The sequence below is a fragment of the Rhineura floridana genome, chromosome 16 (genome assembly GCF_030035675.1).
Source record: "Rhineura floridana isolate rRhiFlo1 chromosome 16, rRhiFlo1.hap2, whole genome shotgun sequence".
NCBI classification, from domain to species: Eukaryota; Metazoa; Chordata; class Lepidosauria; order Squamata; family Rhineuridae; genus Rhineura; species Rhineura floridana.
This window is the reverse complement of record NC_084495.1, coordinates 4701151-4724505: the sequence shown is the minus strand read 5'-3', so window position 1 is coordinate 4724505 and position 23355 is coordinate 4701151. Positions and strand designations below refer to the sequence as shown.

Below are 23355 nucleotides of genomic sequence, written 5' to 3'. Positions count from 1 at the left end.
AAGCTGGAACAACAGCAGCAAAGAGAAATACAGGAAGTGGAAGAACAGCACGTTGAAGCAGAAAAGAAGAGTGTTGAAGAGAGGAACAATGAAGTGTTATGTTATGTTATGTTATGTTTCTAGGCCGCAAAAAGGCCCCCAAGGGGCTTACACACAAATAGAAAACACAAATACAAAATACAAAAAAAATACAATTTACAAAAATTCAAGCCAACAAAATCCTAGCATTTCTAAAAAGCAACAGCAGCTAAAAACCAAAAGCACTCATCTTCCTGATAAAGGACAGTCTCAAGAAAAATGTCACTAAGAGAAGGGGTGAGGGGACAAGGCAGGTGGAGAAGCTTGCCCCTTGATGGTCGTAGCACAGTTTCACCCCTGCAGCCTGTGGAGGAAACTCCATGGAAAAGGATGACAGTTAGGAGCAAAAGAACTAGAAGACACCCTTCACTGGTGGAACTATGGAACCATTTTCATGTACTTGAGGATGAGACTGGAGGATAGCCTGCCAAGGAAGATTTATAGGAGACCACACAGGATAGCAAATGAGAAGCTGAACCTCAGTCAAGCAGAGGCAATAAACCACTCCCCACACAAGAAGAATAGAAGAAGGGTAGTAATAGGGGGAGACTCCCTACTGCGTGGGATTGAAACCCAAATATGCGAAGAAGACCCATGGGTTCACCAGGTATGCTGCCTTCCTGGAGGACGGATTGGAGATGTGACTGAAGGGTTGCGATCACTCATAAAGCCCACTGACACGTATCCCTTTCTTCTCACCCATGTGGGAACAAATGATACTGCCAAGTGGAGCTATGAAGAAATCACATCAGACTTTGAAGCTCTGAGAAGGAAACTCAAGGACTTTGGGGCCCAGATAGTTTTCTCATCCATCCTTCCAGTACTTAGGAGTACAGAGGGAAAGAAAAATACTCCGGTTGAATGACTGGCTACGAAGGTGATGCTGATATGAGAGATTTGGATTCTGGGACCACGGGCTACACTTTCTGGAAGATGGACTGCTGGCAAGTGATTGGTTGCACGGTGCACCTCACAAGGACCAGGAAGAATGTGTTTGGCCACAGCATGGAGAATTACATCAGCAGGGCTTTAAACTGAATCCTAAGGGGGAGAAGTAAACTTGGAGGAAACAACTGATGAACCGAGAGGAACTGAGAACACCTCTAATGGGGCTCAATAATAGCCTTCATAAAAATGTCAGAAGGAAGCCAGACCATAAATCACATGGTCTTCCCATACCCAGAGTATGGGAAACAGAGGACAAGGTTGAAATCTTAATACAAGAGGGTAAATATGACTTGATAGGGATAACTGAAACTTGGTGGAATGACTCCCATGACTGGAAGCAGCAGTTGGGGGATATAGCTTGTTCAAAAAGAACAGAAGGAATAGAAAGGGAGGTGGAATCATGCTATATGTTAAAAATATATATTTCTAGCTCCACCAGGGGTATCTAGATGAAAATAAGTGGAGCAAGGGAAAAAAGGAACATGGTGACTGGAGTCTATTACTGACCACTCCATCAAGGAGAAGACGAGGATCAAACTTTTGAAAAGCAAATTGCCAGTGTTTCAAGGAGGCATGATGTAGTAGTAATGGGATACTTCAGTTACCCCGGTATCTGTTGGGAGACAAATTCTGACAAACATGGCCCCTCCAAGAAATTTCTGACTTGTGTTGGAGATAACTTTCTCCTACAAAAAGTGGAAGAAGGAACTAGAGGATCAGCTGTCCTTGAATCTAACTAACAGAGATGATTTAGTGGATGAAGTGGCAGTTACGCCAACTCTGGGGGAAAGTGACTATGTTATACTTGAGTTCTTGATTTTAAAGGGAGCAAAAGTTGAGTGTAGGTATAAATGTACCCTAAGAATGAGCTTAGGTTAGTGAGGGATGCCAAAAGCAACAAAAACACTTTCTTCAGGTACATCCATAGTAAAAGGCAGAGAAAAGAAATGGTGGTACAGCTACTCAATGAGGATGGCAAAATGATAACAAGTGACAAAGAAAAGGCAGTAGTGCTCAGTTCCTACTTTGGCTCAGTCTTCTTCCAAAAAAGGGTCTATGACCCTCCTGGGAAATGTGAAGTACAAGTTGAAGGGGCAGGATTGCAGCTTGAGAGTGATAGACAAATGGTCAAGGAATACCTAATTACTTTGAACAAGTTCAAATCTGCAGGGCCTGATAAACTCCATCCTAGAGCAGCCTTTCCCAACCTTTGGGTCCCCAGATGTTGATGGACTACAGTTCCCATAATTCCTGACCACTGGCCATGCTGGCTGGGGCTGATGGGAGTTGTAGTCCAGCAACGTCTGGGGACCCAAAGGTTGGGAAAGGCTGTCCTAGAGTAATGAAGGAACTGGCTGAAGAACTCTTAGAACCAGTGTCTAAAAGAGTGTCTAATGGAGGATGGGGGGAAGTGCTGGATGACTGGAGGAGGGCAAATGTTGTCCCTGTGTTTGAAAAGGACAAAAAGGAGGAACAAATCCTGCCAGACTGATCTTATCTCATTTTTTGATCGGGTAACCTCTCTGATAGACTGGGAATGCTGTGGACATAATACAGGTTGATTTCAGCAAAACTTTTGACAAAGTGCCCCATGATATTCTGATTAGCAAGCTAACTATATGTGGGCTGGATGGAACAACTATCGGATCCACGGCTACAGAATCGTACTCAAAGAGTGCTTCTCAATGGTTCCTTTTCAAACTGGAGGGAGGGAACGAGCAGGGTACTGCAGGGCTCAGACCTGGGCCCAGTGCTCTTCAACGTTTTTATCAATGACTTGGATGAGGAGGTACAGGGAATGCTTATCAAATCTGCAGATGATACAAAATTGGGAGGAATAGCTAATACCTTGGAAGACAGAAAAAAAAAGGCAAGGAATCTTGATAGGCTGGAGCATTGGGCTGAAAACAACAGAATGAAATTTGACAGGGATAAGTGTAAAGTTCTACACCTAGATATGACAATGGAACCAATTATCTAGGGAGGTGGTGGGCTCTCCATCACTGGAAGCATTTCAGAGACAGCTGGACAGCCACCTGTCGAGTCTACTTTAAGTTGGATTCCTACATTTAGCAGGGGGTTGGACTTGATGGCCTTACAGGCCCCTTCCATCTCCACTCTTCTGTGATTCTGTGAAGCTAGTAACCCAATCAAGAAAACATACAATATTAAGAATTAAGAACAAAGTAACAGATATAATTCTGCATTAACAGAAGTATAGTTTCCAAATCATCTGAAGTATTAGTTCCCCTCTATTCAGCACTGGTTAGGCCTCATCTTGAATACTGCATCCAGTTCTGGTCTCCGCACTTCAAGAAGGATGCAGATAAACTGGAACAGTTTCACAGGAGGGCAACAAGGATGATCAGGGGACTGGAAACCAAGCCCTGTGAGGAGAGACTGAAAGAACTGGGCATGTTTAGCCTGGAGAAGAGAAGACTGAGGGGAGATATGATAGCACTCTTCAAGTACATGAAAGGTTGTCACATAGAGGAGGGCCGGGATTATGGCTAGTAGCCATCCATATCCTTATCCTCCATGAATCTGTCTAATCCTTTTTTAAACCTATCCAAGTTGGTGGCCATCACAGCCTCTTGTGGGTGTGAATTCCATTGTTCATGCACGTGGAAATCCACAGTGCAAGACCAGCGCAGCACGTTTTCCCTTTAGGGCTTTCATACAAAGTGTATTTTATCCCATGGTTTTCTGTGCTAACAGCTAACTGTTGAATTTCTACAGCTTTTCAACAACACCCCTTTCCTTTTCTCAGAAACTTGTTTCTCGACATAGGGAGAAGTGGGCTTTGCTTCAGACCTTGAGAGCCACCCGATGTCACTACAGCCCCTTGGCCTTCCGCTCTGCTTTTCCTCTGAGAGAATCAGAGAAGCTCGTATCTGGTTCCGTCTAGGGGGCTTCCACTGTTTCATTACTTTCCATGTGTGTTCTGTGCCTCTCCTTGTGTGCCATTTGTGGGCCCATGGTGGCCCTAGGAAATGCCTAACTTCAGCTGTCTCAGCCTGGGGGGAGAGCAGTAGCCCACCTACAGCATCTGTGGGACAACAAAAAGCCGCCCCCCCATGCAAGTGAAGCCTTTGTCGGGTAGTATTAGAGGGAGGTTTCTATCAGAACGGCTGATAGCCCTGATGGCTATGTGCTGCCTCCATGGGTGGAGGCATAATAATAATAAAATAATAACATTTAATTTCTGTGTCGCCTATCTGGCCAATGGCCACTCTAGGCGACTGTGTACAACAGTTAAAACACAGTAAGATAAAATACAATGGTACAATATAAAAACAGTAGAAAAACAATACAGCAGCAGACAATGATATTAAAACAGGGTAGGAGGCAATTCAATCTAGTAATTAACCCTCCCCGGAAATCCCGAAGGCCTGTTGAAAGAGCCAGGTCTTTAAGGCTTTACGAAATGTATTTAGGGAAGAGGCGTGCCGGAGATCTTGTGGGAGGGAGTTCCAGAGGATGGGGGCCGCCACTGAGTAGGCCCTCTCTCTAGTACCCGCCAATCTGGCTGTTTTTGTCGGCGGGATTGAGAGAAGGCCCTGTGTGGCTGATCTTGTCGGGCGGCATAATTGGTGGCGTTGAAGGCGCTCCGTAAGATAAACTGGGCCGAGACCGTATAGGGATTTAAAGGTTAATACCAACACCTTGAATCGGGCCCGGAAAACAACTGGAAGCCAGTGTAGATCGAACAACACTGGTGTGATGTGATCCCGGCGGCGACTATTCGTGAGTAGTCGAGCCGCCGCATTTTGTATAAGTTGTAGTTTCTGGACCGTTTTCAAGGGTAACCCCACGTAGAGCGCATTACAGTAATCCAAACGAGAGGTGACCAGGGCGTGTACTACTAGTGGGAGCTGATGAACAGGAAGGTAGGGTTGCAGCCTTCGTATGAGGTGTAGTTGATACCAGGCTGCCCGGCTCACTGCCGAAATCTGAGCCTCCATGGACAGCCTGGAATCAAGTACAACCCCAAGGCTGCGGACCTGGTCCTTCAGGGGTAAACTCACCCCACTGAACTTCAAGTCAACTTCTCCCAGCCTTCTTTTGTCCCCCACAAGCAGCACCTTGGTCTTATCAGGGTTCAGCTTCAGCTTGTTCCTTCCCATCCACCCACTCACGGATTCCAGGCACTTGGACAAGGTCTCCACAGCCGACTCTGGTGAAGATTTAAACGAGAGGTAGAGCTGAGTGTCATCTGCATATTGGTGACACTGCAGCCCAAACCTCCTAATGATTGTCCCCAGCGGCTTCATATAAATGTTAAATAGCATGGGAGAGAGGATAGAACCCTGTGGCACACCACAATTAAGAGGCCAAGGGTCTGAAACCTCCTCCCCCAATGCTACCTGTTGAAACCTATCGGAGAGGAAGGAATGGAACCTCTGCAATACAGTACCTCCAATTCCCAATCCCTCCAGGCGATGTAAAAGGATACTGTGGTCGACAGTATCAAAAGCCGCTGAGAGATCGAGGAGGACAAGAAAGGAGAATTCTCCCCTATCTAATGCCCTCCTGGTCTACCAGAGCGACCAAGGCTGTTTCAGTTCCGTGACCAGTCCTGAAACCCGATTGGTATGGATCCAAGTAATCCGTTTCATCCAAGTGTGCTGACAGCTGGTTGGCCACCACTCGCTCAATGACCTTGCCCAAAAATGGTAGATTCGAAATTGGGCGGAAGTTATTAAAAACTTGGGGATCCAAGGAGGGCTTCTTCAAGATGGGCTTTACAATTGCCTCCTTGAAGGCTGATGGCATCACACCCTCTTTCAAGGATGCGTTTACCACCGCTTTGATCCCCTCGCCCAATTTCTCTCTGCAGCTCATAAGGAGCCACGATGGGCAAGGATCAGTTAGACAAGTGGTAGGCTTCACAGTTGTAAGCACCTTGTCCACATCCTCAGAAGGGAGAAGCTGAAACCGATCCCAACCTACCGGCATGCAACTGGCCAACTCTGGTTCATCCACTGTATCCACGGCGCACGGAATCGAGCTCCGTAAGTGTTCAATTTTATCAGCGAAGTGCTTTGCTAATATGTCACAGGAGGCCTTTGACTGTTCCAAGGGTTCCTGAGCAACTGGATCGACCAGGCTTCGGACCACCTGGAACAGCCTCCTGGGACAGCACTCCGCGGACGCAATAGAGGCAGTAAAGAAAGCCTTCTTTCCTGCCTTTATTGCCACCTGGTAGGCAGCTACTGCTGCTCTAACCTGTGTCCGGACATCTTCAGAACGGGATTTCCGCCACTGGCGTTCTAGTCGTCTCACCTCCTGTCTCAGACTATGCAACTGCGGTGTATACCATGGTGCCAGCTGAGTTCTATTCAGGGGGAGAGGACGTTTCGGAGCCACCCGGTCTAACGCCCCGGTGATCTTTCCATTCCCCTCCATCACCAGGGTTTCAACCGGGCAACCTTCAGCAGGTTCCAGCTCCCCTAGCGCAGTCAGGAATCCATCAGGATCCATCAGGCGCCTGGGGCGGACCATTCTAATAGGTCCACCACCCCTGTGGAGAGGGTGTGGCATCGAGAGATCCATGTTTACCAGATGGTGATCTGACCATGACACAGGAGTGGAAAGAACCACTCCCAACTTCAGAGCACTTTCCTCCTCTCCCAGGACAAACACAAGGTCGAGAGCATGACCGGCTACATGGGTGGGCTCAGTATTACTAAGGTGCAGTTCCCAGGAAGCCATGGTTTCCAGGAAATCCCGAGGGGCTCCAGTGAGAGCAGCCTCAGCATGCACGTTAAAGTCACCCAGAACTAACAGCTCTGGGGACAATGCCCGTACAGCCGAGACCACCTCCAGCACCTCGGCCAGGGAGTCTGCTGTGCAGCGGGGTGGGCGGTACACCAGCAGGATCCCCAAACTGCCCTTCGGGCCCAACCTCCAGTACATACAATCAACGAATTGAGTCCTATGAACAGGAGGTCTGGCGAAAACTAAGGACTCTCGATAGATGACTGCCACGCCCCCTCCCCGCCTTCCTACCCTCGGCTGCTGTGCATAACGGAAACCTGGTGGACACATGGCCTCAAGAATGGGAGCAGAGGCTTCGTCCAACCAAGTCTCCGTAATGCATGCCAGGTCTGCCCGCCCATCCAAGATCATGTCATGGATGAGTGAGGTCTTCTGCGTTACAGACCTGGCATTACATAACAGCAGTCGAAGGTCGGTAGGAACCTTGCGTCCCCCAGTTACCGTCTGGTTCTGAGCAGACCCAGAACATGGGATGGATATAATGCATCTATCCCGTGTTCCCCTATTCCGGCATGGTCTGCCAACAGCACCCTTCCAGCGCCTGCCGCCCAAACTTTCTACAACTTGGCCCCCCACCTCCCTCCCCGGCTTGCACATGCCTCTATCCCTCTCCTAGTCAACAGGCCACCCACCCTAGCAAAATTAGTCCGGAGACCCGCCTCCGTATCCTATACAGCTGTAATAATGCTTCTCAGTACCAGTTGCTGGAAACAGCAGGAGGGGAGAGCGGAGCATTGCGCTCGGGTTCAGCTTGCGGGCTTCCCATGGGCATCTGGTTGGCCACTGTGAGAACAGGATCCTGGACTAGATGCCTGAATCAGCAGGCTCTCCTGACGTTCTTGTGTCTTGGAAGCTCAACGCTCACGCCTGCAGCACAAGTGCCCCCTTAGTGGATCGCTGTGCCGTTGCAAACCAGCGTTCCCTCCTTTGGGATGGTCCAGAGAGCATATATAATGGTTGAGAAAGTTTTCCCATGATATGATTCTGTAGGTTATCCTTAAACATAAGAACATAACAACCTAAGAAGAGCCTGGCTGCTGGATCAGACTAACGGCCTATCTAGTCCAGCATCCTGTCTCCACAGTGGCCAGGCAAGTGCCTCCGAGAAGCATCTGAAGCCATGCAAGTTGGTGGCCATCACTACATCTTGTGTGAGCAAATTTCACACGCACCATGTGAAGAAGAATTCTCTCCTAAATCTCCAACTATTCATCCTCACTGGATGACCCCATCATGTACTTGTGTTAGGAAAAAGGGAGAAAAACTTTCTCCACACCATACACAATTTTTTGAATCTTTACCATGTCCCCACAGTTTTCGTAAGCTAAAACACCCTAGACAAACCTTTCATCATTCAAGACTTGCTCCAGCCACTTGATCATCTTGGTTGCCCCTTTCTGAAACTTTTTCCAACTCTACACTATCCTTTTTGAGCTGTGGTGACCAGAACTGTGCACAGTATTCCAAGTGCAGTCCCAACCAACATATGCTTTAATTTGGATTCCTGAATTGAGCAGGGGGGTTGGACTCGATGGCCTTACAGGCCCCTTCCAACTCTATGATCCTATTATTCTATGAAAGGCATAACTTGGGGGTTTATGTTTGATTCCTTTCCTAATTATTCCCAACATGGAATTTTGGGCTGGCATTTCCATCACCAGAACCCATGATTTCTTTCCTGGTCAGTCACCCACTGCCACCTCAGACCCCATCAGCATCTATGTGTTGTTGCCCTGTTGTGTATCACTTCACACTTGCTTCCACTGAGCAGTGTTTGCCATTTTAATGCCCTTCCATGCAGTCTGGAGTGATACTTTTGGAGCTCCTCACAATACATTTTTGTTTTAACCATCTGTATCAATTGGGTGTTATTAAAAACAACAATTTGATGTCTTCAGCAAACTTGACTACCTCACAGTTCACCCCCTAACTTCAGGTCATTTATGAAGAGGTATTAAAACCACAGGATCTCAATAGTGATCCTAAGGGACGAGACTGCTTATGTTTCTCTATTGCAGGGGTGGTGAACCAACTTTCACAGGTAGGTGGGGTCGTTCACCTATCAGTCACATGATGTCCTTATGATGCCACATGATTGACATGTGGCTTGTCCTGCTCATCTGTCAAAATCCTAAGCGCCTGCTACTGCTTCTCAGGGAAGCCCGAGAAAGAAGGCCAACTCTGGGTCTTCTTCTGCCCCTGTGAGCCACAGCCAATGTTGTGCAACGTGAGCACATAATGGGGTCAGAAGAGTGTGCACAAGATGTGGTGGAGGGAGTGTGGTTTCCTGGGTTGGCCTTTTCTTCCATGCATGTATAGCGCCTTCCCGTACCAGACAAAGGTGGAAATAAACCTTTTGTTAATAATCTGACACCACCAAAGAGTGTCACTTGATGGCAAGAGGGATCTGGCTGGGCAGACAAAGAGTCCTGCAGAACAAGTGGGAGGTATGTCCCAAATGCTAACAGTTTGAAAATATTTTGAAACCAATAGAATAGCACGGTCTGACTGCATTTCTTTGAATCCTAGGCACAAAAGCAGGACAAAAGAGCAAACGAATATTATCCAGCCACGAGAGTGGCTGTATACTATAGTCAGCATGGATTTTTCATATTCCACAAATGTTAAATTGAAAATACCCCCATGCCATTCTGATACTTCTCATAAGCTCATTTCAAAACAAAACCTTACTAAACTTACAGTCCTGAACTCAGAAACACTTGCTTAACAACCCTCTAAATTTTCATGGTGATACATAAAACAGTCAGAGAGAATCGAGAGTTCAAAGTCAAAAACAAGAGGGGGGGAAATCCAGACCCCTGGTGGACTTTTTTGTCAGTGGTCTCATAATTTGTTGAAATTAATTAAAAATCAGCCATGTTCACAGAGTACATGTAATCCTATTACTGACCTTGCCCCATACTCTGTCCTTCATCTTCTGCAGTTTAAAAGTTAAAAAAATGCCTGGCTGATTTTTAATTAATTTAAGAAATTTAGCATTGAAGTCAATGGTAAGCCTGGGCATGCTCAGTAAGAACCAATTAAGGCCAGACTCACAGCTGCTCGGCTTGGCTAATCAATGGGCCACGCCCACACCAAACATTTATTTTACTTTAGACCATCATGGCTTCCCCCAAAGAATCCTGGGAAGTGTAGTTTGTGAAGGGGGCTGAGAGGAGACTCCTATTCCCCTGACAGAGCTCCAGTGGCCAGAGTGGTTGAACAGTCAGCTGCTCTGACTGAAGCTCTGTGATGGGAACAGGGCATCTCCTAGCAACTCTCAGCACCCTTCACTAACTATACTTCCTAGGATTCTTTGGGAGAAGCTATGATTGTCTAAAGTGAAATAAAGGTCTAGTTTGGATGTGGCCAGAGACAGTTTTGGTTTAAATTTAGGTGGGAGACTTACATGTGCCTGCTGTAGAATAAAAAGCAATGATACTATTAACAATGTTTTCCTTTTGGAAAGGAAAGGGGCTTCCTCTCTGCCCAGTGCCCACCCACCCAATCTCCTCCCCTCCCCCTAACATGCTCAGAGGCACATGTTACCAAATTCTTCCAAGCTACACAGGAAGTGGATTGGACTGTGAAAGACCAACCCAAATTGTGTTTGCATTTTGACAAATTTGTAGGGCAGTACAATATCTCAGAGAGGAGGTTAGGTCTCCTGCTCCACTGGTGCATTCTCTATAGCTGCCCAATTTCTCTGTTTTTTAAAGTTTGATAGAAATATTTGTTGGCTATAGGTACGTTATTAAACCCCAAGCCTTTTTTTGCCTATTATTAGTGAATTAGTAATTGTCATTGTAAAAACTGGGTAATTTATGACTTTCACTTCACTGCAAGTGTTGGGAACGTACATATATACACACACACAAACAGAGCTAAGGTGCCATTTAGAGAGAACTGCTGGAAGGGGACAGTCCCCCCCCCCATTTTGCTTCAGGCCACGTGTGACTATTCCTCCACAATACTTATATCTCTGGCCAGCTTACTAATTCCACAAATGGGCCCTGAAGAGTTGTAATGCCCCAGTTTGCTTCACCCTTGTAAAAGAACAGCTGTTTAACTATTGCACATCTGTCTTCCAGGGACCAGATGAGCTGACACCTCCATTCTATGCAGATCCATCGCCACAGGATCTGCACCTGCAGGCACAGAGCTGGAGCAGGTTTATCCCTGTGCCAAAATGCTGGTGGGTGATGGTGTTGGGTAGGCAGCAACTCCCTTTCTGGCAATCTGGATTCGCACACATCACCAGGCTGAGCATTGAAGAGGCATCCACTCTGCTTCCCTTCTAGCTTGCCTGGGAATTCTTGCCATCTGCTCAAGATGCCCCAACACTTAATCCTAAGTGTGTGGTGACAGGCCGAGAGAGGAACAGCACTCTGCACATGTTTGTAATTGCAGCCACGTTCTGGTCTTTCATTACATGAGGGGCTGCTCAAACCGTTCTTACCCTAGACCACCTCAACATCACGCCCTAGTCATATTTACTTGGAAGTAAGCAGCACTGAGTCCAGGGGTTCTGACTTGCAGTGTAAGCATGCACCGCCAAGGAAGGAAACTCCACAAAATACACACTAGGAGCACCCCCGAAAGTGTAGGACACAAAGCACAACGAGCTCAGCAGGCTGTTTCTATAGCTCTATCGATTTGGAAAATCAAGGAGGCAAGAAGAGAGAAAATCAACCACAACGCAGCTTCTCCCCCCACTGCCGAATCGATCCTTCCCAGGCCATGGGTTCCAGACACTTTATTCAAGCCCAAAACTGGTTAGGAAAAGAAAATGATTGACTGGGGTTCTTCCCCTTTCAGAAAACCAACCAACCAGGTGGGAGGCCACAAGAAGAGGAGGGAACACTGTTTCTTTGGGGATCTCAGTCATTGTGCTTTGGTTACATTTGCTTCCTACAGATCTTTGACAGAAGGGAGAGTGACTATTTCCCAACACGGATACGGTGGCCATATGCAGCGCTCAAGTCCAGTGGCCTTTCTCATATCATACCATCTAGGTAAGCCACTCACTCAAAGCTAGGTGCTCACTGGAGGTATGTATAGATCTGAACATTTGGTCTTCTATGTGTGTGTAAAAACACAAGCAGAGACCCATAACACCTTGAAACATTTAAAGGTGTTGACAGGTTGCTTTTATACCAGTGTAACTGCTACGCCTCTCTCCCCAAGAACCCTGGGAACTGTAGTTTAGTCAGTTGGTGAGAATTTTCTCCTAGAGATCCTTAGTCCTTTCCCTAGTACTACAATTCCCTGGATATATGCAATTACGTCCTAATAAACCAGTCAGATTCTGCAGTGCAAACATGCCCCAAAGACCCCATTAACAAGAGAACACTTTGGAACCCATGAATAGTTGCCACACAGTACTTATAAGCCAGACTGATCAGGCCAGTGTTGTGGCTGGAGTCAAGTTCAAATCCCCACTCAGCTCCTCAGGTGCACTTTGGCTAGTCAATTTGGCTACCTCACAGTGCTGTTATGAGGATAAAATAAGCAGAAACATGTATACTGCTCTGAGCTCCTTGGAAAAAAAGGAAGGATCTAAATTAAACAAGCAAGCTACTGAGCAGTCTTACTAATCTAGTGGCAGACTTTACTGCTGGATAAAAGCCAAAGACAGAATGACTCCGTAGGACCTCCTCAAGAGGGTGGAGGGGGAGAGAGGGATACAATTGCCACTGACAAGGAGCAACACCTTTGCAAGCAAGCATATGTGAGAACTAACCACAGGCATCGCATATTCCTAACCCAAGATAAAGAAAACTCAGTGAAGTTGAAGTTATTTCCCTCCTGCCTGTGCAGAATTGAAACTTGCCAGTCTCATGTGTCCACTGACGGTGAGAAATCTTCACTAACGGCACTCTCATGCCAGCCTGCTTTTCCTCTGCAGTTATCCAGGGTCTGGAACCAGGCATGAAAAAACCCCAGGCACCCAAGATCCCCCCCCATCCCTTTGAAGAGTGAACACCCAAATGTGGGGCCACCAACTACAAATGTGATTTCCAGCAGCAGCAGCAGCCCAGCTAAGAATATGAGGGGAGATCTCCTCAAAGGGAGAAAGTCATTCAAAACTCAAGTTAATTCTCAGAGCTATTTTCAAACTTAGAAGCAAACAAAAGATGCAGGCACCCATGTCAATCCATCAGAAGAGGGTAAATTTAAACAACAACAGTAGCCTAACACCTTTGTTAGAACTAGCTGAAATGTCCCAAAGTAACATTTTAATAAAGGTATACTAAAATGTTGCTGTATGGATTTCCCAGTTCGGCTTTTTCAAAAAAAGTTATGCAGAAAGAAACATGTCAAAAATGACCACAGCAACATATCTTTATAACACAGGAATGGTTCAGGCATTACTTGGAGGCCTACACCGCAACTATACCAGCAGTGTGGTTTCAGCTTTCCCACACAACAGCAGTAATGTCTACATCTGGAAACTCTGTGGAACGGGCAGATGATGCCCGCGCCACTGGCTTCTGAGAGAGTGTGGCCCTGGAGATACCTGATTCTTAGTTGGAGATGTTACGCTGATGCACAAAGGCAGGACCCCTCAGAGACAATTTTCACTCTGCAGACAGACTTTGGGCTCCTTGGAACTTCTTCACAGTTGAAACATACCAAGCTCAGGCAAGACCATTGCCAAAGAGCAGGGATGGAGCCTTCCAGACGCTACTGGACTACATCTCCCATCATCCCTGACTGCTGACCACACTGGCTGTGGGTGATGGGAGTTGGAGGGCCACAGATTTCCTGACCCTGTCATAGAATAATTATATAAGTCTGTAACGCTTGTTCCAATTGCTTCTCTCTACATATTCCTGAAAGGTCCATCCATGCCCCAGCCTAGGCCGCTAACAGCCAAAATGACATTACCAGAATTCTTGCGGGAGGGGGGAGCCCAAAGGGGAAGTGGCATACAATTGACAAAGGCTCATCGCACAGAACAGGAAGCAACAGGAGGTGGCCTCAAGAAGACTCTGAGCCAGGCCAGGCCTCCAACACCAGATTGCAAGGTAGACCCAGTCCGGGAGGCGCCTTCCCAGGCCTAGAGGTTCTCTCCTCTTGGCCTATGGTGAGTTCCTTCCCCGCCCCCAGCCTACGCTCTCTCTGGACTGCCTTTTTGGGAAGGAGGGTTCCAAATTCACTGCGCAACAGAGGCCTGGGGTGAGCTCACAATTGGCTGATGGTGCCCTGGTCTTTCCCCCCCCCAGTGTCCCTGTTGGGCTTCTGCTTGTCTTCAAACTACACCTTAGACTGAGCCTCCAGCCTTTGCAAGACCCCCAGCCCCAAAGCCACGAGGAAGGGGAAAGAGGCAAGCTGGCGGTCCTTGTCTTCCCATTCAAGACAAGGCCAAGATGGTCCTCCAAAGGAGAAAAGTGTGCAGGTGTGGGCAACCAGCAATGCCTGGGGGTGCTCCCAGGCAAGTCCAAAAAGGGTCTGCTGGCCACCCCAGGCAAAGGGTAGAAAGGGGGCACGTTCAGCTTCCAGAATGGGGATTATTCCAAGCAGGCAGGAGAGGCCTGAGAGGCAGGGAAGAGGAGAAACGGGTTCTGGCTGCCTGCCGCTGACCCTGCGCCCCCTTCTTCCCTCCCTCCCCCCTCCTCCTACCTTGCAGTCTCTCAGGCAGGAGCGCACGGAATAGTCTTCTGCTTGCAAGTATTTCTCCAGCAAGAAATCGAATTCCTCGTATTTTTCCTGAGCATGTTGGTCCAACCTCTGATAGGCCTCCAGGCAGCTGCTACAGGCCTCCCCTCGCTGGGCCCCGGCCGCAGCCGCAAAGAAGTCCCCCAGGAGGTTCTTCAGGCTGCAGTCCAGGCTTTCCGGGCCGGCCATGCCCAGCAGCAGGTCCCAGGCGGTGTAAGTATCGCAAAAGGCGAGGCTGAAGTTCCGAAAGTGCTTCTCCAAGAAGTCCATCGGCGGGGAGGCGGCGGCGGCGGCGGGCCTGAGAGGCACGGCGGGGAAGGCGGCCAGCGGGCCTTGCAGGAGGCGCCGTTTGGTGCAAGCGGAGCTCAGGTCCGGGCGCCGCGGGCTGACCGGGCAGTGGTGGGCCGTCGAGGCGGCGCCCTCGCTCTGGTTGCGCGGCTCGGCAGCGGCCGCCCAGGGCGCCGGCCAGGCTAAGCTCCTCTCCTTGGCCCGGAGCTTGGCCCCGGCGGCGCAGAGCCACAAATGGTCGGAGAGGAGGACGGTGAAGAAGAGCAGCGAGGCCAGCGAGAGTCGCCATTTCTGGGCCCGCTCGGAGTCGGCGCACGGCTTGTCGTGCTGGCTCGGGGGCGCGCGGCGGGTTTTGAAGGCGGCGGCGTCATCTTCTCGTGGATACATCCAAGCGCCGCTGGTCATATTTTTCGGGGGCGGCCTGGAGGGGGCAGGGCGCGCGCGGCGGGCGGCGGCGGCTTTTCTCGGCTCGGCTCCTCTCCGCCCCCCCTCCCCAAGAATGTCACCTACCTCCTCTTCCTCCTCCTCCCCGGCATGGTGGCTCGGTGATGGGCAGCAGCAGCAGCATCGCTGGCCTGGCGCCCGGCTCTCTTCCGCCGCCGCCGCCGCCGCCGTCGCCGCCCCCCCCGCGGATGCCCCCAGCCTCCTGCCGCGGGGCTGCTAAGGGCTCCCGCCAGGCAGGGCATGATGCTGCGCCGCCGCGATGCCCCTCACCATGGCCGGCCCAGGCGAGGCGAGGCCGCTCCGCGCCGCACCGGCATCACCAGCCCGCCGCCCGGCCTCCTGCCTTCTCCCCGGCGGCGACCCTCCTCCGTCCGTCACCGCTCGGCCCTCCCCATCGTCAGCCCCGACGGGCCGGCGTCGCTCGCTCTCGGTCGCCCGCCCGCCTTGCTCTCCTCGGCCCGCCCTCACTCTCGCGCGTCCTCCCTCTTGCCCTGCTTCTGGGGAGCCGTCGCCACGGCTTGGCTGCTCCGGAGCGCGATCCTGGCGCGGTGGCCCTGTCGGCCCATCTCCTCCACCCGCCGCGCCTGACTTTTGCCTTCAGTCTGTCGCCATCTTCAGCCGCGCCGAGAACACCTTGAGAAATTGATCGGGGAGGGGAGGGGAGGGGGAGGCGCCTGCGCGCTTCTCTTCCCTCCCGCGCCCTAGCCAGCCGGCGGCGCTGCCTTCCCTCGGCCAGGCCGCGCGGGTGGCGCCCCCTCCCCGCCGCGGCCCCGGCGGGCTCCATCTGCGCCCCGCCGTCCTCGCGGGCAGACTTCCTCTGCCCCGCCGCCTTCTCGGAGGGGCTCTGGGCTCCGACCAACATCTCCGCCTCCTCCCACCGCAAAACCCCGAAACGGCCTGCCCTCCTCCGCTGCCAGGGAGGGCACGTCGGGGCGGGCAGGGTTCGTGGTGCTGAAGGACAGCTCCGGGCGGCTCGAAGGACGCGGCGGCGCCTCCTCCGCCTCTGGCCGCTGGACGGCTCGCTCGCCTCTGCGCTGCGCGAGGGGCGCCATCGCGGGCCCTTCCTTCCCCCCCGCCCCCCGGAGCGGAGCCCTCTTTTCTGAGGGAGCGACGGCGAAATCCCCGCCAGGGGCGGAGGCGGGAGGAGTCGGCGAAGGGCGAGGAGGTGGGAGACGGCTCCGGCCGCCCGGAGGTCTGGACTTCATGCCTCCGCCGGCGTTTGCGGGAACGGGAGGGGGGGCGCTTCAGTGCAGAAGGAAGCACCCCAGAGGCGCGCTCCCTTCTCCGCGCGGGACTTTTCGGCGCCTCCCTGAACGCCGAGGTTCGCCTCCCTCCCTGCCGCCTGCCCGGAGCTGCTCCTGAGCCGAAGGCGTGCACACCGCGGCCCCCGCCCGTCCGGTCCCGGCGTCGCCCCTTGCTCCGGGCCGCAAAGAACCCGGAGCGCCGCGCACCAGCCAGTCAGAGGGTGGACCTGTCGCTTCCTGCCTACTCCTCCCTGTCTGAGCCCCGGTGCGGTGGAGGGGCCTCGCTTCGGACCGGCCAGACCTCGCATCCCTAGCTTGCCGGCCCGCCCGTTCACCAGGTAGGCCGTGGGCTTCCTTCCAGCCTCGCCAGAGCCTCGAGCCCAGCGCGGCGGATGCGCCCGGCCGCGCCTCCTTGGACTCTGCGCTCGGATAACGGTTTGTGTCCACTTGAAACCTTGATGCCTAAACTTTCCCTGCAGGGAAGCACCTCCTGCGGGAGCGGGAACCTGCCCTGGGCAGGGAGGGAGCTTCCCTAAGCGGGAGATCTTCCCCAAAGGAGCAGCCCCCTGCACCGGGTATGACTGACTCCTCTGCTTCCCTGCTCTCAAGCAAGAGTCTCTCTGCTGCCTGGTGCTGCCTCGGGGCTGACAGAGCCAGATGCTTTTCTGGGGACTTTTGCACATGCAGGGGAGCTTCTGACAACAGTCTCAAAAGGTGGGCACAGTCATGCAGAAGACAGCCCCTTCCCAACCATAAAGTGCTTTAAAAGACATCACCGTCACTTTGGATCGGGACCAGAAAGGCACTCGAAGCCAGTGTGGCTCTTTCAGTAGGAGAGCCCCCATGGGCCTGGGCCCACTGGAGTTTCCAGGCACTCTTCAAAGGCAGCCCTATGGAAAACATACTGCAGTGGTTTTGTGTTAGGCACGGCATGATATTAGAGAGAGTGGAATCACTGTGTTGTCTCCCATCCCTGGATATTCAGTGAGCATGAGCTGTCTCCTGCTAGCCCTGGTTGTGGAGATTACACAAGATTGACACATATTGATTTCTCTCTCTTACCCGCACAATGGTGGGGCTGTCTCTAGTGTTCTGGCTCAGGACTTCATGGCCTCTATGACAAGTTGTCACTGATCCAACAAATAGGGCAAGTCCACCCTCGACTTGGCTTTTGCACCAGAGGGAGGAAGGGGTGGTCTGGAGATGGGGGGTGGATATTACTCCATTGTCATGGTCAGACCACTTCCTAGTGAAGTTTGGACATGTGGCTCTGATCCTCCCCTGTAGGGATGGTGGACAGATTAAGATGGTCTGCCCCCAGAGACTAATGGAATCCAATGGATTCTGGAATGCCTGGAGGGGAGTTCAGTAGATAGAGCCAGAGACCCTGTTGAAGCCCTTGTCATAATGTGGAGTAGTGAGATGTGTCAGGCTCTTAATGCCCTGGCCAACCCCACTGGATTCAGACTCAGACTCACTGATGTGCTTTTCTCCGCTATGTTTAATGTGGAATTTCAGCTTAGAGCATTGTGTAAATAATCAGCTTACAGGTTACACAGGATTCTACATCTCTACACCGCTGTACAGAGCAGGACTACTCAAGCTCAAGTTGTTGCAGCAACTGGACACGCCTCTCAAGACGCTTTAAGAAGGCTCAGGGTGGACTTTTTATATGAATGGGGAAAGTGTCTCTGAATGGAACTGGGTTAGCAAGCAAGCACTTCTATGAACAGGTCCACTTCTCTACTTCCATCGCATCCTCAAGTTACCACTCAGTGGAGCATTTTCATATTGTCCAATGAAACCACCAAGGCCTTCCCCCTTCTTGTGAATGTACAGGATTGAGGGTTCATGCTTACCCGTATTTACTCAGAATCCTTATATGTTAGATGTTAGCTCACCTAAGCTCACAGGTTTCCAATAGCAGTCATCTGAAAAGGCAGATTTAATAGTTGGAGACCCCACCCAAGGATTCTTAGACCTTGGGAGTTATCAGTAAATTAAATGGGGAGCCAGACAGTGGAATATTATTACAATGTGCTATTTATTCATGTCTTGTACACCACAGCTATTAAATGAACTCTAAGTAGCTCTACCCATCATATCAGAAAGCAAAAATAAGGATACAAAATCAGCATGAAGTAGGTTGCTGTTTACATTCATTTAACATCAAAGTTTAAAACCCTGAAGGTACAAAATCTCTTAGGTTACAATATATGAATGGACGAAGTCCAGACTCAAAATCTTACTACAGAGCCAGGGTTACAAAGTGGTTTTGTTATGTTGTTGTTATGTGCCTTCAAGTTGATTACAACTTATGGTGACCCTATGAATCAGTGATCTCCAATAGCATCTGTCATGAATCACCCTGTTCAGATCTTGTAATATATACAATAGGACTTCTCACCCTCAGATGACATGGATGGATGGGGTACAGGCTTCTTGCTTCGACCAGTGTTACAAGACCACTGGTATAGTACTCCAAGTGGTATGGCTTTTCATATGTTTTCTTATCAGAAGGTGTGCATTCTAGTGCATCTGGTTCCTCCTTCTAGTTTCTCAACCTGGTTGCTCAATGTGGTGTTCTCAGATACCTGAATCCACCATCCTGAATCCACTATCCTGAAACCCCCAAACGTCACAACAATCACCTGTCTTATAAGGAATTCTGTCTGCTGCCTGGACTGTGCGTTATATGTTTAAAGAACAATGTGTGAGCACCTGCCCAGAAATGGGGGGGGGGAGAGAGAGAGACTGCTCTATGAAACAAAAGAATACAACAGAAATGACAGGCTCCTATGTGAGCAATAACAGCAATATGAAGCAGATAAAAGCCAATATAGGATATGGCCCATAACCCCCCTGTTCTTGCTCACTGAGAGGCTGGAATTCATGCAGACAACCTAACTCAATCAATCATGATGACATCATTGCTTCTTTCAGTAGGATGGACATAACACAAAGGCCATGGGTGTATGGTTTCTCCAATTCCTCCATCCATTCATCTTCAGAGACGCTGCTTTGGGAGGTGTCTGTCATATCTTTCGGTTGTAGCTGATCTTCAGTACTTATCCTTGGACACATTTGCGACTCCAGTTAGGGTGAATGACACTTCCTTTTCAATTATATAAAACTGAATTTATATTTACTCACTGGTACAATGGGTATAGCACAGTCGGGAGGAGAGCCTGGCTGGGAGTCCAGAGTCTGTGAGTTCAAATCCCTGCTCATGTGTCCTGGGTGTCAAGGGCCAGCTAAGGATCACCCCCACAGTGAGTGGCTCAGGGGTTACGTGTCCTGCCACCTGTGCAGCCGTGGGCAAGCTGCATAGAGCCAAGGAGCCCAGTTGCCCCCCTGGCAACTGGCAGTTGTGGACAAGGAAGGGGCTGGCTTGTGCAGCTGTGGCAAGCTGAGCAGGCCCTAGCCAGGTGGGGAGGACTAGCCTCAGAGGGAGGCAATGGGAAACCCCCTCTGAATACTGCTTACCATGAAATCGGGATCGACTTGAAGGCGGTCCATTTCCATTTCCACAATGGAAACCCAGACTATATAGCCCATTCTTCCAGAGCTGGCTCTGCTCTGTATTCTAAAAGGATGAAAGGTTGCTATAACCTGTTGCAAATGGCATTCATGTGTGAACACAAACATTAATATTAAGGAGTTCTCCCATTCGTGCCAGTCATATATTCCCAAACAACCTCTGGGCCTCAGATGCACCGCTCTGAGGCCGATTAGCTGACAGCATGTTAAGCATTTGTGTTAATTCCATAGTTATTCCGCTGTACCTTGTTCTTGTGCACTTTAAGGGTGTCATGGTGAACTGACTCCCTTTCCATGCCCACTCACCCACTGCTGTCCAGCAGCAATGGGGGGCCTCTCCACTGAGGGCAAAGTTAAGGAACTGCAAGCTCAGTGAGAATATCGGTGTTAGCTTTTCGGTACCTGGTGGGGTACAATCATATAAACCCAACTGATGTGGATGTTTTGACTGTTTCAGATGGGAGAACTTTTACAATATCATCACATCAAATCAGCAGCAGCTATGCACAATATTTTTCTAACGCAGAGATCTAATTGCTAGTACTGCAGGGTTTAAGTTGCTCTTAAATTTGATTTGGCTTTCAACACTGACTGTGCTAGGGTATTAGTGATTCTGATATGGTTTCCTATGCCCTGGAAAATACACAACTTTCAATCATGGCTTAATAAATATAGCAAATTTCAATCACTCATTTGCACGAATGTAGTCCTCAGACACTTATTGGGCCTCTTCTGTCCAGTTAGGAATTATTCCCGTAGCAAGAACCCTGTAGATCCTGGGTAGTGGGACTTAATATCACACTAGGTCGATCCTTGGGGTTCCTTTAAGCAAACTGTTTGTCCCTGAGGTCTTCTGTGGCCTCTTCTTCACCTTCTTCATCCGGGCGTATAGCGCGTACGTGAATCACTGCTTTAGCTTCCGTGGTTGATAGGCTGCTGATGGTGTGGTGGCCGGACGATGGCCTCTTCCTTGTCCTCCTCCTCTTTGGGGGGTAGCAGGACTCACTGATTGGCCTCTCGCTTCTCAAGCAGCTCTTCACTCATGGAATTTAGAATTTTCTTCTCCATAACATGGTGGTGCTGTAACCTGGGCTGTCAGTTGGTGATGCTCTTGAAAGTGCTCTTGTGTCTTCCTTTGGACCTCCTCTGATCAGCTGGCTCTTGCTATCTCAGTGAGATTTCTGCGTCTCTGTGAACCCTTTGTGGTAGACCACCGTCGTCTTCCTCCCTGTCTTGGGGTAGGTTTTTCGCCTTCTGCTTTGTCCACAGTCTGGTGTTCACTGGGTGTGCCCCAGTGGATCCAAGCTGAGAGTATTCTGTGCTTGAGTCAACACAGTCTCCAATTGTTCCACTTGTGTGCCGTCATCAGGTAGGACTTCCAAGGCTATCATTGAGGCCTGTCCTCTCAGCGGAGCCTTAATAACGCTATATAGCGGCCAGATTGGTAACAGGGACCAGACAGTCCGAACATATAAAACCGATTCTGGCCCACTTGCATTGGCTGCCTGTATGTTTCCGAGCTTGATTCAAGGTGCTGGTTTTAACCTATAAAGCCTTACACGACTTGGGACCACAATACCTGATGGAACGCCTCTCCTGACACGAACCCACCCTTATACTACTCTCAGCATCTAAGGCCCTCCTCTGGGTGCCTACTGGGAAGGAAGCTGGGAGTCTGGCAACAAGGGAGAGGGCCTTCTCAGTGGTGGCCCCCAAATTATGGAATGATCTCTCTGACGAGGTGTGCCTGGCGCCAACACTGTTATCTTTTTGGTGCCAAGTCAAGACTTTCCTCTTCTCCCAGGCATTTTAGCATGTGTTTTTAAATTGTTTTAAATTTTTAAATTGTGTTTTAAATTGTTTTTAAAAGATGTGTTTTAAATTTGTATATATGTTTTAATGTTTTTAGTTACTGTAAACAGCCCAGAGAGCTTCGGCTATGGGGTGTATATAAATACAATCAATCAATCAGTCAATCTATATACTGTCGCATAGGTTCCTGGGCTAAACACATACCCAGTCGGAATGCCACGGCTGCTCCCTCTGTTTTTGCTGTAGTGGCCAACACTAGTTGCAAGTTGGCAACTGCTACATGTCCATGGGCTTTCAAATATAGGGTGGCCACTGCATCACCCCAACTGCCACACTCACTTTTAGTCAAGGCCAGTGGAGCTGGCACTAAAGCATTGATCACTGTCTTGCATATGTTGGCGGAAGGAGCCAGGACTACTACTACTATAGCAGCCATATTCTTGGAGATCCACATTGCCACATCTTTCATGCCCGGTGTTGGTCCTACTACTCCTCTGACCTCTGCATGTGTAACACTTGAGGTACTTCTCTGTATTCCAGGGAAGTGGGTGCAGGGCCTCCTGCATTTAACTCTTGCCTTATAAGTATATATTATCTTCTCAAGATCTCATAGTCCTGTGCCGAGTCATCACTGTTGGCCACTCCTGGCATTAGTATCAATGGGGTCTAATGTCTTCCCTCTTCAACCCAGGGACCTGTTGCTCGTACAGCCACTGACCCACACTTTGTCACTCCAGGCGGACGCTGTGACATGACTCCCAACCTAGCAGCTATTCTTGCCTCACAGGCTCTGATGCTCACATCAGCTCTTACATATTCATGGTCATGGCCATATGCCCATCCTAGGATGTCTTCATGTGCATTTGCCATGTATGCTATGGTGGTATATTGATAGCCTATCAGCCAGTCACCATTTGTCATTTCAAAGACAATAAATTTACCATCTACAGATTCTTTTTCACTGACTCCATGAAAAGCAGGCAGAAAGCCTTCTCTCTCAGCAGACAGCTGTGACGTGATTAAAGCTTGCATCTTCTTAAGACTTCTGTAGCCTTGAGGTGCAGGGGTCTATTCTCCCTGCTTCCCATCACTCTCAGGGTCTGTTAATTTAACATCTACTTCAGGAAATGGAGTCTTAGAAGCTTGGAAGCTCACTGTGAAATGCTTCCAAGGCACTTCAAAGGTTAAGTTGTTTGCCTCTGTGGTAATCTAGACATCACATCCATGTTCACTGCAGTCTCCAGCAAAGCATCCACTGCAGCATCTGCTGCAACTTCTTGAGACCCATTTCAGTTGATGTAGCCTGGTGATGTGGACAAAGTCCTTGCAACGATGTGGTCATTGCCCCTTGCCCCTCTTGGCTTATTAAAGCTTGCCAAGGTGGTGTGCGTGAATGAATCCAGGGCATGGTCAACACATCCTTGTGGGAGGGTGTGGTCCTGGCTGTCCTGAAAGAGGCAGTGATCCAATTGCCAGTGGAAAAGCCCAGCCTGAACCCATTAGTTTGTGACAACTACCACCCAGTCACAAATACCCCCTTTTTAGGGAAGGTGATTGA

The 23355-nt window shown here is 49.9% G+C and overlaps 1 protein-coding gene across 1 annotated transcript in view; it reads right to left on the bottom strand.

The window, feature by feature from the left end:
• NALF2 (NALCN channel auxiliary factor 2) overlaps positions 1–15814 on the bottom strand; it is a 108856-nt gene extending 93042 nt beyond the window's left edge. Inside the window, exon 1 of the mRNA XM_061598895.1 lies at positions 14434–15814. Coding sequence (XP_061454879.1) covers positions 14434–15162 — 729 coding nt within the window. The 5' untranslated portion in view covers positions 15163–15814. The remainder of the gene's footprint in view (positions 1–14433) is intronic.
• Between the last annotated feature and the right edge of the window lie 7541 nt (positions 15815–23355).